Source organism: Aythya marila (assembly GCF_965140915.1).
Source record: "Aythya marila genome assembly, contig: HAP1_HAP1_SCAFFOLD_227, whole genome shotgun sequence".
In the NCBI taxonomy this organism is placed as follows: Eukaryota; Metazoa; Chordata; class Aves; order Anseriformes; family Anatidae; genus Aythya; species Aythya marila.
In genome coordinates, this window is record NW_028136689.1 from 215303 (window position 1) to 231136 (window position 15834).

Consider the following 15834-nt stretch of genomic DNA (forward strand, 5'->3'; position numbering starts at 1 on the left):
AAATTGCCCAGAATGTTTGCGTTGTGCTGAGATAATTTCTGATGAAACCTTGATCTAGGTTGCTGCTTTCTTTAACATACAAACTCTGTGGTGTTGAATTTCTCTTTAGATTGGATTTGAGAACGTGGGTGGTCTTTCGGAACACATCGCAGCTTTGAAAGAGATGGTGATTTTTCCCGTCCTGTATCCAGAAGTTTTTCAGCAGTTCAATATTCAGCCCCCAAGGTAACTCATGACAGTGATAAATCGTAAGTCAGCTGTTTTCAGGAGAAAGTTCAATTAAGGTATCAATATGCTTCCATGCTTCAACATTTTTGGCAGCGGTGAACATTTGTTTTAGTAGTAGCAAAAAGTGGTTTCTTAAAAATGGATAGAATCCAGAATATTTGTAGGTTAAAAATATAAGCAATGTCTGAAACTTGTAAGTTTTACCATCTGGTGTTTTTAAAAAGTTGGGTTAGTTGGGTTGGAGTGGTTTTGTTCTCAGTTTTATGTACAAGTCAGCTTGATTAGTCTGTAAGCAAGAAGGGATTATCTAGTGTGGAAGTCAATTGTAATATGTTGCCTGGAAGCCCAGTTGTTTTTCCTGCCTACTTTTGCTTTCTTTTTTTTTTTTTTTCCTCTGAGTGCTAAGGCATCGCTTTTCCTTCCGGCTTTAGGCTTCCTCACTTGCCATCAGCAATAGATGGTCTGAGAGACCAAACCCAGTAACTTAATGCTTTTGAAAGGAGCATTAAATGCTTTACTATCAGATTCTGCATATTGTGAAAGCAAGAATATGCAGTTTATTGCTGCAGAATGAACTGGTGATTCACCATTCAGCCCATTCTCAGATTCTGTGCTGAAGTTTGCCCGTTTGGCTCCGGTTTGCTGTAATCACCCTGTTTGTCAGCAGTTTTGGAAGTGTCCTTCTGGGACAGTATGCTCTCTTTTGAAGTTTTTATACGTTTGAGTTACCTCCTTATTCATTTCTTTGGGTGAAAAAAATGAATTTTCTTGTGAAACGTTGTAAAAACGCGGAACTTCTATCTGTTCTGCCTCTACCCACACTTCAGCTATTACTGCTGTCTTGTACATGACGTGTTTTGGTTAGGAAAGACGAGTTTGTTCTAGAGACGATGGTTGTAGGAGGTACTCATCATGATGTTTTTTTTCCTATCTGGATCTTTTTTATTGCAGAGGTTGTCTATTTTATGGCCCCCCAGGAACAGGGGAAACACTAGTTGCTCGTGCACTTGCCAGTGAATATAGTCGAAGTGACAGGAAAATATCATTTTTTCTGAGAAATGCTTCGGACTGCATGAGAAAATACGTGGGGGAATCAGAACGCCAACTTTGTGTGTTATTTGAACAGGTAAGGTTGAAATGCACAGTGTATTCTGTCAGAGTTGAAACCATTATTTTCTGTGGTCAACGTTTTTAAGTAGCACTTGCTCTTTTTTTGTATTTTGTTATTTTTTTTTTCCCCCTGAAATGGAAATGCCAGTGTTTCTGCTGTGAATGTCAGCTGTAAGAACTACTGGAACAATTTGCTTCCTGTCACCCGGATACAGTGGGTTGACACAGACTGCTGTCTTCTGTTAGTCATGCCAGATACTCCAGTAGCTCTATCAGTAGAGGTCCCAGAGGCTAAAGTGAAAAATCTAGTTTAGATGACATTCCAACCATGATGTTTTTGTGCATTTTTCCTTTAAATAATGCTGTTTTACTCAGTGTTTTCCTGCTAGGCCTGTCAGATGCGACCTTCAATTATTTTCTTTGATGAGATAGATGGTCTCGCTCCTGTGTGCTCCAGTAAACAAGACCACATTCATAGGTATTACAGTTTTGCACCTACATAAAATCTGCTTGATCTTTGGGAAAAAAAAAAAAAAAAGAAAAAAAAAAAAAAGGACGATGACCTGTTTAATTTACTGTGAACATGTTAATTTATCCTGAAAACTTGTAACTCAATGCCAAAACAGGTGATTCTAAACGATAGTAGAAACCAATTTACTAAGCCTGATATCAGCATGTGGTCTGTGTTAACTTACCTATTTTTTATGTCTTAAAATGAGTCTTGTCCTTAAAAAGCTTGTCCTTTATGACTACTCACGGAAGAAAGTCATGTGGAATGTAACAAAATTTACTGAACCAGTAAGTAAAACTTATATTTTTCTATTTGTTCCATTGTTTCAACTCTTCTGACCCTTCTGGACGGCGTAGATAACAGAAGAGAGATCGTGGTAATTGGAGCTGCCAACAGACTGGATTGTATAGGTCCTACTTTACGAAGACCAGGACGCTTTGACAGAGAGTTCCTCTTCAACTTGCCAGATAAAGAGGTGAGAACTTAAATTCAACGTTAGTGCTACCATGGCAAAGTCCAACTTTATAGGAAAAAAAATTGACAACTTGAACGAAAGAGTGATATGTGGAGACACTGCGCTGTTCCATGGAGGGCAAATCTGGTACTGAATATATATGGTCAGGATGATACCACCAAGTAGTTAGTTCTATAATCAAACCTTTCATTCCCCAAGTTGTACCTGTTTGCTTAATTATTTAGTCCACTTGGGTGTTTTCATCATGAAGTTGTGTTTTTGGTCTCAATCCTTCACTTATGAATGAATAGGGGACGTGTTTGCATTTGATTGTGCCCCTGCTCGGTGGTAGTAGTTTGAGTCATAATTCTTTTCTTCTTTATAGTAATTGTAGCAATTGGAAGCATTGTGCCAGAAGTGCTTTCTGTGAATTTACTGACTGGAAAGCAAATGTGATGAAGTAATGAGACTGTCCCAATGAAAGCTTGCTAAGTTTTAGAGAAGTTTTTTGGACAGCAAAGAAATGCTTCTGGATAAAGTTTTCATTACAGTATTTTCCTCTGGGTCCTTAGGTCTCGTAGTTTGGAAACTTGTTATTGAAGCTATAAATGCCTTTTCTCACTGTAGGTTCCTAGAAAAAAGTGCAGTGTAACAAATAAGAAATATTCAATTTCCTGGTTGAAAATGCAGAGTGTATATTAAATAACTGTAAAATACTTGAAAGTTGAGCAAGTAAGAAAAGCGTATTAATAGATGAGGGGTTTTGAGGGAGGACTGTTTTGTTTTTTGTTGTTTGTTTGTTTGCCTTTTGGTTTGTTTGTTTCTTGTTGGTATTTTTAAGGAAAACTTGGGACAAGCTAAAATGCAATGATTTTGCTTCCAGGCTAGAAAAGAAATTGTCAAGATTCATACTCGTGACTGGACCCCTCAGCCACCGGACATGTTGCTTGATGAACTAGCTGAGAAATGCATTGGTAAGACTGAAATCAAAATGGATTCTTGCTTGTGACCAAGTTGTAAAGAACCTAGCTTGTACCAGGCAGTACCCATGCTCTTGTGCCTTGCTGCACAAGTAGTCAACGAGGCAGCTGGCACACCTTCATAGCAATCTGTGTGAGATGCTTTCATCTATTTACTCTTTGTTGTCGTTCCTCTTGTTGTCTGAGAACATTAAATGGTTCTGGGGCATCTTCCTCAAGAGTATAGTTTTTGATGAGGAGTCTGCTTCAGCTGCATAAGCGCAGGATATCAGGCAGTGAGCAACATGAAACTTCCCTGCAGAGAGTGGTATAAATGGCTCAGGATTCAAATTAGGATTAAATAAAAAAATAGGATTTATTAGAAGAATATAAAAGAATAGAGGTAAGCAAACAGTGCTGGGTGCACTGAGAGTCTCCGCTCCACCAGGGCACACACCAGTTACATCAAGCAGCTGATTTTTATGCTCCTAGACTAATACATATTCATTACTACTTCCAAAAAAATTAGATTATTATAATTAGCCTCCGGGGTCCAGTCCCTCCTACTGGAGCATGCGCATCAGTCTCCTCTGGGGGTTTCTAGGGGTCTTTCATGCTGAAGGCTCGTAGTCTTCTTCTCCAAGTCCTTCCTGTTTGTACTCCTTTGGCACTGTACCAAGTTTATAGAACATTTTCTGCAGGTCTTGTCTCCCAGCCGTCCTTCAGCTTCTTTTTTCTTCCTCTTAATCTCTTGGCCCCCTGGCCAGATACCAAAGGTCTGCATAATATCCCATAACAGTCACTAGTTGTTATCAGTTCTTATGAAACTCCCAGACATCAAACACAAATAGCTTTCTTATTGACACTTCACGAGTAATTAAAACATTCTTCCCCAGCCATTCACAGGGACAGTCACATCTATAGCAGTGTTAAGTTAATCTCGAAGAAGACAGGAAAAAAAAGGCTGTAACTGTTAGAAATAGAAGTCCGGAATAACAAAAGCAAACAGGTTCATAAATTTAAGGAGTATTTTCTGAAGACCTGATAAATTGACTGGAATGAGGGGGAGACTGGGACACACTGCATCTGTGGTTCAAGAATTAAATTGCCAGTGCAGGGCCCAGAGGCAGACAGGATTCAAACAGAATTGTTCTTTATGGACACGAAATGTTAAAACATTCCTCACAAGCGGTAGCACTTTGAATTCCCTGTTAAGCTGTTTGGTTTTGGCATTACAAATTCTTTAAATGTTGCATGTTGTAAACCTGGGCCTTGACTGATGTAACATTTGATTTTTGTTTGTTAGGAGACTGTGGTGCAGATATCAAATCCCTCTGTACTGAAGCTGCGCTGTGCTCTCTACGCCGATGCTATCCTCAGATTTATGCAAGTAGGGAGAAGTTGCTACTAGACGTTAATTCTATTAAAATAAAAGCAAAGGACTTTTTCATGGCTATGAAGAAGGTTGTTCCAGCTTCAAACAGGATCGAGGCTTCACCCGTACAAGCACTCTCACCCATTTTCAAGCCACTTTTTCAAAGATCAGTAGAGAATATTTTACAAGTTGTGCAGAAGATCTTCCCGCATGCCCAGCTTGCACTAAAGGAGGACCGACAGCAAGGTATAACCACAGCATCCACTTCTTTATAATTCTGCTAAAGCAAAAACTTGTGGTTTGTGCAATCAACTTATAGCTTTCAGACATAATGGTGGTAGAATTTTATTATTTGCATGTGCATGTCTTTCTTTTGGGCAAGTCTGGAATATAACGCATAGGTTTTATTGTGGATTCGAAACTGAAATGCCAAATGGAAGCTCTGAATGACTCAATACACAGTAAAGGACGATGCGTTCTCTACTGAAGCATCCTGCTTCTGACGGCAGCTAAGATAATTAGCATTTGTAGAGGTTGACTTGAGGTTTGAAGTATAAGGCACCTATTTTTCTTTAAAAAATCAAAACTCAGATCTTTGGAGGGGAAGCATTTCTAGGTCAATGTTTCTAATTCCTTTCTGAAGAATGTCAGGACCAGGATACAAGTATAACTGGTCTAAGCTAAATATTGTTTTAGCTATCATCATTTTTAACCAGTCTCCTAATTTAAATGTTTGTGGATCGTACTATACACGTGAGATCAATTAGCATTGATATTTACTAGATGAATGGAATTCTGTGGCCATCACATCCTTTATCCACGTGCTTTCATTGTGGGAACCTCCTCCAGAAAGAAATGGTCTTGTTTGTTGTTTTTTTTTTTTTTTTTTTTATCTATTTAGCAACTGCAAAAATTGTTCGTAATCTCCTTTATTCTAAGGGGGAGAAAAAAATCACCAAGAGTAGCGTACCTTACACGTACACATCAGTGGGATTTAGTACAGCTTTGTAGGGCCTTGTGCCATCTCCTTAGATCTGTGGTGGGATGAACTCTAGGAAATAGCTTTCAGTGTGTGCTCTCAAATGAAGAAAGGGTTTTGGCACTGATTTAGAAGCTGTATTAATGGAAGAGAAAGAGACAAAGGCTATTCAGGAAAGTTAACAAACCTCTTTTGCCTTTCAGAGCATTTCAATCCTATTTTACAAGATGATATGTTTGACAGTGATGACGATGCATGCTTGGTTTCTGGAGATGAATTAAAAGATGGAATGCCTGACGGACCAGAGAAAAAACGCCTCTGTTTCAGCAGGTAAAGAAAGATAGATCCCTGTTACGTTTAAATTCTCAGGTCTGCTGAGTCTTTGTAAACAGTTCCAGCTGTTAAAAGTGCGAGGGGTGGTAGACGAAGGGGCAACATCAAGTTTGTGTGTTGAAGGGGTGCTTGGTATTCACAAGAAGAAAGGGTGGAGGGACTAAAGTTGTAATGAAGTTGCTCTGAATGACCAAATTGAAAAGCCCAGGCTTCTCTTCGTAAGCCAAAGTGATCCGTAGACTACCAGAACATGTTGACTTAATCCATGGCATTCTTTGAAAGACTCAAGACCACATAAATGTGCTGTCTGTCCTTTTAGCTAAAAATACCCCAACTTTATGGGTTTGTGTTGCCACCTTTTGCCCTTCTGTTTTCCAGGATTGTTAAACCAGTAGTGAATTATGTAGCAGAAAGAAAACTGAGAAATGGCTTGTTAAAACACCTTGAGAAAAAATTGAATGGTGTCTTTATTTGTTAAGCCACCAAGTTGTGTTAATCTTGTGATATTTTAGTATGGAAGTCATGCAAGCCCACAGTTGGAAAGTTAGATCATGTTGTCACAGCTGGATCAGTTATTTTTCTCCGTTTCTATTGCTGTGCTGTCCAGAAGATTTTCTGTGCTTTAGAGCAAGGCTAAGTCTCTAGCATCTTTGATTTAAGCCAGCAAAGGTACAGCCTGATTGTAGTGGGGAAACAAATGCTCCTCACCAATTTATTTCCTAGTAGTAAAGCAAGATTGCAGGGATATTAATTTGCAGTCTTGGTTTAGTAAAGAATAGGAAACACAAGGGAAGAAGATGAAACAAGGGGAAGAAGATGAAACAATTGGAATGACTGAATAACTTAACTGGAAATCTTACATGTATTTAATGTACCGCTGCCATTTGGATTATTTGGGGAGGGAAAAGAAAGTCTATAGGAAAATTACTTGGAACATCTGTGTGTCTATTCAGCACCTCATTTATAAACTTGTTTTCTTAACTCTTGTTCTAGGAGTGCTTTCTGGGAACCAACATCATGCCAGCCCTGTCTGCTAATAGTAGGAAAAGAAGGGTACGGCCAGGTTTCTTACGTGGCACCCGTGGTGTTGCACGCTTTGGAGAAGTTTCCCGTTCACACCCTGGACCTTTCTGTTCTGCTTACAAACGTTGCACCGCCAGAAGAAATCTGGGGACAGGTACCTTTTTTTCTTTTTCTTCTCATCGGATTCACTGACTGTATGTAAAGGATCAATCGAGTTGCAAGTAAGGTGAGCAAAATTCATTGGTAATGGAGGTGGCCTTGTTTTAATGTGCTGGGATGTTTGCTTCTGTCTGAAAATCCCCTTTTCTTTTAGACAGCACCACAAACAATCTGGATGTTGTACATGTCGACATTTTCCATACCCAGTTTTACAGTGAGGCTGTTGCTAGCAGCTCAGGAAGCTGGGCGGTGTTGCTAATAAACATCTCTTTGTGGAAAGAAATGCTGCTCATGTCACTGGGATCCAGAAAGTAGTTCTCATTGCCTCCTAGGACTGTGTGCTCCCAGTAGATGGCTCTGTATCAGACTGCATGTCGGCTACTTTTTGTAGGCTTCTTCTAAATTATATTAGTAAGGCAACCGAGGTTTGGGGCTTCTGTTTATTTTGTTTTCGCACGGACATACACAACTTGTGCTGTTGCAGTATGTGCACTAAAAGCATTAACATTCAGAAAACACTTCATTTGCACGGTGATGTGGTTTTAACTAGAAAAAATGACCAGATTTGGTGTTTTTACTTTTAGGCAGGAAATCCATTTTCTTGTTTGGCATCACTACCTTAAAATATTTTTACCTTTAGTGGAAACGTTTGAGAGCCATACAAGTAAGGACAGACATGTTACACGACTGAATACTGATGTGTCCCTTAAGAGGGACATTTCCTTTCTTTGTTATGCGATGATTGTGGCTGTGGCCATATAGCTACGGTGTCTAGCCACTGCCTGAATATATCCTTCCCATCTTCTGACTAGAGTTGTCCGAATACTGATAATCTGAAAGGGTGCACAGAGAAATTCCTTATGTGAAAGGATGCTTGCCACTCTGTTCACGTAGTTTCATTTCATGGGGCAGTCAGATGGCTATGTAGCTATGTATTAAGAGGTTCTTGTACGTGTTCTAGTTTTCTTACGCAAGCTTTCCTTTTCACTAGCTGATCCGAAATGCTCAGAAGACAGCACCAAGCACAATTTATGTCCCAGATATCCATTTCTGATGGGACAACGCTGGACCTGCCTTGAAACTTACTTTTCTAACTCTACTACGTAACATTCCAGCATTTTTGCCAGTTTTGCTGCTTGCTCCGTCTGATGTACGTCACTCAGATCTCCCAGAAGAGGTATTTGTCAATACTTTCCTTACTATTTCTTCAGTGTCTTGTAATTTATGAATGCTTTCAGCATCAAAATGCTGTGCTTTCTTAAATGCATGCTGTTATTACTCAGGCACCCTAACAAATCACTTAAAATTTGCTTAGAGAAAAAGAATACTGTGAAAGCATCTGCTTAAGGTTTTTTCTGAGTCAAGCAAGTGACTTTCACCCCTTTCTCACGCATGCAAATAATAAATTAATACAATAATTCTGGTGGCTACAAAGTGGTTCAGTCAAGAATATGCAGTGCTTGAAATGACAAGAGGATGTTTTTACTGAAGAGATTTCTTCTGACTGTCTGCCATTCCATGCTATGTTGGGTAAACTGCTAATAATGCAATTTAGTAGAGAATTGAAACACTTTGATTAAAAATAAATAAATAAATCAGTTTCTTTCTTCATATAGGCCAAAGCTTTCCAAGCTGGAAAGCTGAGTTCCAATTTCTGCTAAAGTAACTTTGGAATCGAATTCTAGTTGTATTCCTAAATAAACTGTAGTAAAAGTACGTGCAGAACTTCATTGACTTCTGAGAGTTTATATTAAGGGAAGGTGCCCAAAACAGGACCACGCTGTTGTCATTTTGATGATTTGGTCTCAGTCACTGGGGGAAGAGAACGGGTCTTACCTAGACGTGTTTATTATCAACTGCTTTGAAAGTGCTTGAGTTCCCACAGAAGTTTTTGTACAGGCTGTAAATTCCTTCTAAAATAAGTAGTGAAATTCCTCACCTACCTTTTATTACTAGAACTTGAAAATGGAGGAAGACGTAGAGGTACTAGCTACTTCAGACACCTTTTGGTAGAGAAATAAAAACTCAGCAAAAAGCCCTCACTTGTCTGCTGAAGCCTGTCTCTTCCCTCGATAGCCATAAAGGTTCTAAGTAAAGGCTGCAGCAAGGCAAGTAAATACAAAGGAGGCGCTGTTGGATGTGGTGAAAGCCATTACTTTACCAGTGTAGCGTACAATCCCTTCAGCGAGCTTTAATTCTACAGGTGATTCTTAAAGGTGATATTTGAATTTGCCGTGCCAGCCTGTGAAAATGTAGCGTTTTAAGGCCAGGAAGATAACTTTTTTCAGTTTGTGTTCTTCAGGTTATTTTTAATTTGAAAAGGTACTCTTCTTTTTGGAATAGAAGATGAATTTTTGTGGCCTTAAATCTGAAATGTCTCTCCTCCTTCTGCTTTAGATGCAAAAATGATTTAATACGGAATTTGGAGAAGTGTGCAATATTGAGTTGCCTGGTAGGGCAGAGAGAGCAGCCTTTTTTTGAGGACCTAATTCTAAATGAAGTGGCTAAGCCTCCTGTAAAGAAAAGAGGTGAGGAGGATATGAGAAGTACATCTGAAACTTTCCTATCGAAGTTACTAGCTCGTTGGTCTTTGCTTTGGTGGTCATTTTCTGTCAGTAATTTGTCGTATGCTTGTATTTGAGTACTGTAAATTGGCTAATTTTTCCTGATGAATTGAAGTTGATTGGACATTGGAAGTTGTGCCTGTAGCACCACCAGCTGAGCCTCAGAAGCCACAAGAGGAAGAAGTAGGGATGCTGGAGGAGGAAGAGAAGGATACCTTGCGTGACCTTAGAATTTTCTTGAGGGACGTTACTCGCAGACTTGCCACTGACAGACGTTTCAGGGAATTTGCAAAGCCCGTTGACCCACAGAAGGTAAAGTAGTGCTGATCCGTGTGTGTCTGTAACTTCTCAGTGTTCGTATTTCTCAGCGTTTTGGGGAAGGTTCAACTTTATTTTTAGGGCTGCACTGTTAGGATTTTGCAAGAAGCAGAGGCAGTGCTTTTACTTCTGCTGACTCTCAAATGTGTCTTATGGGATTATTCGCTGAAAGCCCTGGTTTCATTCTAAAAAGCCAGTCCAAATGCCAACACAGTTTGCTCGTGAAAAAGCTTTGATATGTAGGCGTGTCACAGCACTGAAAAGCACAGAGATCTTTCCTTATAATTACAAACAGTATTTTGTCGTGGTTCCGCTCGAGTGGGCAGCCGAGCTCCACCACAGCCGCTCTCTCACTCCCCCTCCTCAAAGAGGAATGGGGAGAAAATATGTGAAAAGGGCTCAAGGATTGAGATAAGGACGAGAAAATCACGCAATAATTATTGTAACGGGCAAAACAGACTCGGCATAAGGAGATAGTAAGATTTATTGCCTACAACTAACAAGCGAGAGAAGTGAGAAAACAAAGGAAAAAAAAAAACAAAAGCACCTTCCCCCCCCATCCACCCTCTTCCACCTCCTCCCCCCGAGCGGCGCAGGGGAACGGGGAATGGGGGTTATGGTCAGTCTACAGCACTTCTTCTCTGCCGCTCCTTCTCGGTCACTCTCGTCCCCTGTGCTGTGGGGTCCCACCCACGGGATGCAGTCCTTGATGAACTGATCCGGCGTGGGCTTCCCACAGGCAGCAGCTCTTCCAGAACTGTTCCAGATATGGGTCCGTACCACGGGGTCCATCCCTCAGGAGAAAACTGCTCCAACCTGGCTCCCCTACGGGCAGCAGCTCCTGCCAGATCACCTGCTCCTGCGTGGGCTCCTCTCCACGGGCTACAGGTCCGGCCCGGAATCTGCTCCGGCAGGGGTCTTCCACAGGCGGCAGCCTCCGTCGGTGCAGGGCCACCTGCTCCACCGTGGTCTCCTCCACGGGCTGCAGCATGGAACCCTGCTCCACCGTGGTACTCCATGGGCTGCAGGGGGACATCCTGCTTCACCATGGTCCTCACCACAGGCCGCAGGGGACTTCTGCTCCGGCGCCTGGAGCACCTCTCCCCCTCCTTCTACACTGACCTTGGTGCAAGGCTGTTCTCCCACTCCCTTGACTCTCCCGGCTGCTGTGTGGCGCAGCGTTTTTTCCCTGTCTTAAATATGCTCTCACAGAGGCGCAAAACAACATCGCTTATTGGCTCGGATCTGGAAAACAATGGGGCCCTTCCCAAACATGGGGCAGCTTCTAGATCTTTCTCACAGAAACCACCCCTATGGCTCCCTGCTACCAAAACCTTGCCACGTAAACCCACTACATATTTACAGGACTACTTGAGTGAAGTCTGAAGCCCTTTCTTGGACTGTCAGTTCCTGTGGGAACAGGAATAGGAGCAGCAGTTTGTAAAAATAAGTTTTGAGATCCTGTTCTCTGTTTCATCTGGAACTCCTCAATAGGAATCAACCATAAGTGCAGTGTGTTTTCTTTTTCCTCCAATTGGCTGCTTAGATGCCTTTTTCTCCTTAATTTATGAGATAAGCCTAAACTAGGGGCGTATATGTCAAAGACAGATGTAACTTGAATATACCTGGGGATCAGCAAAGTCGTCTTCATGTGGGCCTCCACTGGTTTTTCTTCCCCTTTTTTCCTAGGTTCTTGAGCTGTGAAAAATCTAGACAGATACATATGTCCTCATCTGAACTGGTCATTAGGCTCCTCTTCTGGTCTGAGGGAAGAAATGAGCACCTCAGGGCCCAGTTATCTCATTCTAAAGTAGATGCCTGCAATAGGTACTTCACAGGTGCAATTCATGCACCTTTTCCTCAATGTCAACAACAAAGAGAATGCCGGATGGCTTGCTCAGCTTTCACTGTTGTGATTTTCTGAAGCAAAGTGAAATGAATCTCCCACCCTCAGTGTTTCTTCTCTACCATGCACGTGCTTCTGACCTCCCTACTTCTTGTTGTCCTCTCGTGGCCGCTCTAATGAAAAATGAAAAAGCCCTTCCATTTTTGAGAAGCAAACTGGTTAATTTCAGCATCTTCTGATGCATCGCAAATGTTCAGAGTTTTTAGGAAGTCGTTTATTTAAAGTTTTCAGAATAATTTTGGTAGACAGTGTGCAAGGTTAAGAAAACCTCTGAATGCTTGTATTTGATCTGCAGGTACCTGACTATGCCACAAGGATTAAAGAGCCGATGGATCTTTCAACAGTTCTGACTCAAATTGACTCGTGCCAGTACCTCGCTGCCGGAGACTAGCTGAAGGACATCGATCTAATCTGTAACAATGCCTTAGAGTACTACCCGGATCAAAGATCTACAGGTGAGGATGTGCTTTTTAGCCCTAGTTTAAAAAATCTGTCGAACGTATAGATGGATAAATGCTGTGTGCGGACAATAGACTTCGGATGGATTAGATGATTTTGGACGTCCACAGAGAACATCTCTTACCACATTGTAAATATTTTATCATTTTGCTACTTGGGCATGGAATTGTGATATAAGTGTTCCCAAGGAACTTGTGCTTTTGTTTTAATTAACTTCGATGTTGTTATGCTGAAAATATTCACTGAGAGAACCTTTCGGAACCAACCTATGAAGAAAGCAATTTTCTTCTGTGATCAAAACAGTTTCATTGGTTGGTAGACAACATTCAGTTAAAGTGTGTAAAATTTCAGATCGTCACAGCGCCTATGTTTTGCAAGACACTGCATACTCAATGGTGAGGAACGAAATGGATACAGAGTTTAGATGACTTTGTGAACAAATTAAAGAATCTCGTGAGAAAAGAGGTACGTGCTTTAACGCTAAGGATTTGAAGACTTGTCTCTGCATTTGTAACTGAAAATGCATGACGAAGATCTTTGGTATCTATTCTTTCTTGCAAGGTCGCACCTCTGCAGCGTGTGCTCCATGGGACAACTCCAAGTCACCACAGCAGAACCCTGCTACTGAAGACGAGAAACCAGATGAAGAGAGTAATGAAAATGAGGAGATGCCAGCGGCACCTGTAGATGCCAGTACACCCATTTCTAATGGCAAGTTGCATTTTATTCAGCTGCTCTTGTCGTTCATACCTTCTCTGTTCTTGAGGCGCAACAGGTGTCTCTGATGCCTGGCTCTTTATGGCAGAGGTATTTTGTTTTCAAATTGACTTCCAAATGAGAGAGAGAAATCCAGAGGTCATTCATTCAATATAGTGATGAATTAAAGTTCAAAGAAAGTTGGTTCATTTGATGTACTCTTACTGGAACTTCATTTTGTAAACAGAACGACCCCCCACTCAAGGATATGACAGCTTCCCTCCCGTACTAAAAATGATAGTGCTCACCCTTGTAGGAGCAGCAATGTGAAGAAGGTCAAGGGCAGTAAGAAGGGTTCGAAGCTTTGATATAACAAGCCTTTCACTTTTTTTGACAGAGCTCCTAATAAGGATCTTTAGCAAGGTCTGGAGATGGGAGAAAAACTCAAACTAGATTTTAATTCTAGGATGTAGAATGTCAAGCTTGACTGTTCCTCTGAACAGTCAATTGAATTTATTTTTTTTTAATTTAAATTAATTAGTTTATTTTTTTTTTATTTAAATTCAACTGAATTAAAAGTTTTGAATTTAAATTCCAATTGAATTTATTGAAAAAAATTCCAACTGAATTTAATGTTTTGTTGTTGTAGTTTTTCACGAAACACTAAGTTTATGGTAAAGGTTTTGCTGCAATATCTTTTTGCCAAGGATATTAAGCTTAAGTTATCCACAAGAAAACAGTGGGGAAAGGGAAGCTTTAGTTTTGAAAGCTTTTTTTTTTTTTTTTTTTTTTTCTCTCCCGGTTTTTCTTGAGCACAGCAGCGTTTCAGTGTCTGCCTGCCATTAGTTGCCCCACTACCAAGTCAGGAGGGTCAATTAAACTTGCGTGAGGCAGAATTTCTTTATCTGAATCTACGTGGTTCACATAAATATATTCTTGTTTCCTTCTTTCCCTAGGATTATTCTTCTCCCAGTATTGAATGTTTCAACGGACACCGTTGAAGATCAATGAGCAAAAGCATCCTGCGGTGTTCAGTCTCCAGCTTTGAAGAAAGTATGGCGATACTGAGGGGAAATGTCAAGAGAAGATGCTTTTCAAGGTACTGTATTTCTATATGTTCAATCTCTGTTCAATTTGTAGATTGAAAAGCAAGAGAGAAAGCATGTGCAGTGAGTTGTGGCCTGATAAACCTCCGGCTAAAATCAGCAGAGGCCTATGAGCATGCTGATGGTGTACCAGTACCTTAAAACTAGCATCCCTCTTCTCAGTGAAAGTCTTCCGCTTTTCTAAAACAAACCTGTTTTTTTCCCCAACCCCTTTGAGGTGGTGGTGTGGTTTAACCCGGCCGGCAGCTAAACACCACACAGCCCTTCTGCAACCCTCCCACCTCCCTCTCTGGGATGGGGGAGAGAAACGGGACAGTGAAGCCCGCGAGTTGAGATAAAGACAGTTTATTAAGACAGGAAAATAATAATAATGATGATGATGATAGTACTGCTACTAGTAATGTGTACAAAACAAGTGATGTACAATGCAGTTGCTCACTACCCGCTGACCAGTGCCCAGCGTAACCCCTAGCAGCCCGGCTGCCCCGCCCTATCCATGGTGCAGCGTGTTGCCATAAGGCATAGAATTCTTTGGCCAGTTGGGGTCGGCCATCCTGAGTCTGTCCCCTCGCAGCTGTTGCTGTGCGCCGATTCTGATCGCCAGTAGGACAGTGAGACACCGAAAGGTCCTTGGCTTGTTGTAAGTACTGCTCTGCAGCAATTGAAACATCGGGGTGGTATCAGCAATCTTCTAAACATCCTTTCACACATTCTAAGCCAAAACATAGCAACCTACCCGCTACTAGGAGGAGAACTAACGCTGTCCTAACTGAAACCCGGACATGTATCTTTTCCACTTGGGTGCTATTGCTCATAATTTTGAGAATTCAACATGAGCAAGCTAGGAAATGTAGGTACATACAGAACCGCGTGTATATGGCACGCAACAGACTTGGGATGTGGATCCTGCGTGAGGCCTACAGGCTTCTCTTTGTATACCATGGAGCACTGGCTTGTAAACATGGTGAAATTTCCCATCCTTGATGGGTCTAATACAACAAGTCTTTTCTCCCTTCTCTGCCCTGTCCTCTTTCTTAATGTAGGCAGTTGAGAAAGCCAAAATTGGAACGAAAAAAAGAATATAGCACAGGTAAGTGGCTGTAAGTCCCCGGGATACCTATTTACGCTGGTTACTGAAGAGGATGGCACTTGGTCACTCCATGGCTTTCATTTGATCCTAGCGGCACAGTGGTGTAGCTCTTCCCTTCCCCTTGTCCTCTTGGCTCTTTTAATGACAGTGCAAGCAACCAACCTGTGCCAAAGGGTGCTGTATGGCAAACAATGGGCAGGCTTTTTTCTAAAAAGCACGAGTTTGAGTTATGTGGTGTTTGGGTGTTTCTCTTGAAACGATTCTTCCCTCCTTGAGCTGTTAGATCCTAATGCAGGAAATGGAAGTGCTGCATGCATAAACAGAGTAATCAAACATACACCTCTTAGGAAGAGGCTTGCAATGTCCTAGTGTTTGTTTTGAGCACTGTTAGATACAGTTTGACATGAATGGAGTGAAAACACCTTAGAGAAAGGTGTTGATTGTTCTCACTTTTCCAAGACAGAAATAAGTGGAGTAGATTTCCCTCCTGCATGGAACAAAAGTTGCACGTTTGTTTTTGTCTGGCTAGCTTTCAGTCTCTTTAAAAATTTCCCTACAGGTCCT

At 41.3% G+C, this 15834-nt stretch overlaps 1 protein-coding gene across 1 annotated transcript in view; it reads left to right on the top strand.

The window, feature by feature from the left end:
• LOC309891516 (ATPase family AAA domain-containing protein 2-like) overlaps positions 1–15834 on the top strand; it is a gene marked incomplete at both ends in the record, with an annotated part of 76653 nt that overhangs the window by 54625 nt on the left and 6194 nt on the right. Inside the window, 6 exons of the mRNA XM_082785876.1 lie at positions 110–225; positions 1180–1354; positions 1728–1816; positions 2165–2324; positions 3187–3277; positions 4569–4807. Coding sequence (XP_082642002.1) covers positions 110–225; positions 1180–1354; positions 1728–1816; positions 2165–2324; positions 3187–3277; positions 4569–4807 — 870 coding nt within the window. The remainder of the gene's footprint in view (positions 1–109; positions 226–1179; positions 1355–1727; positions 1817–2164; positions 2325–3186; positions 3278–4568; positions 4808–15834) is intronic.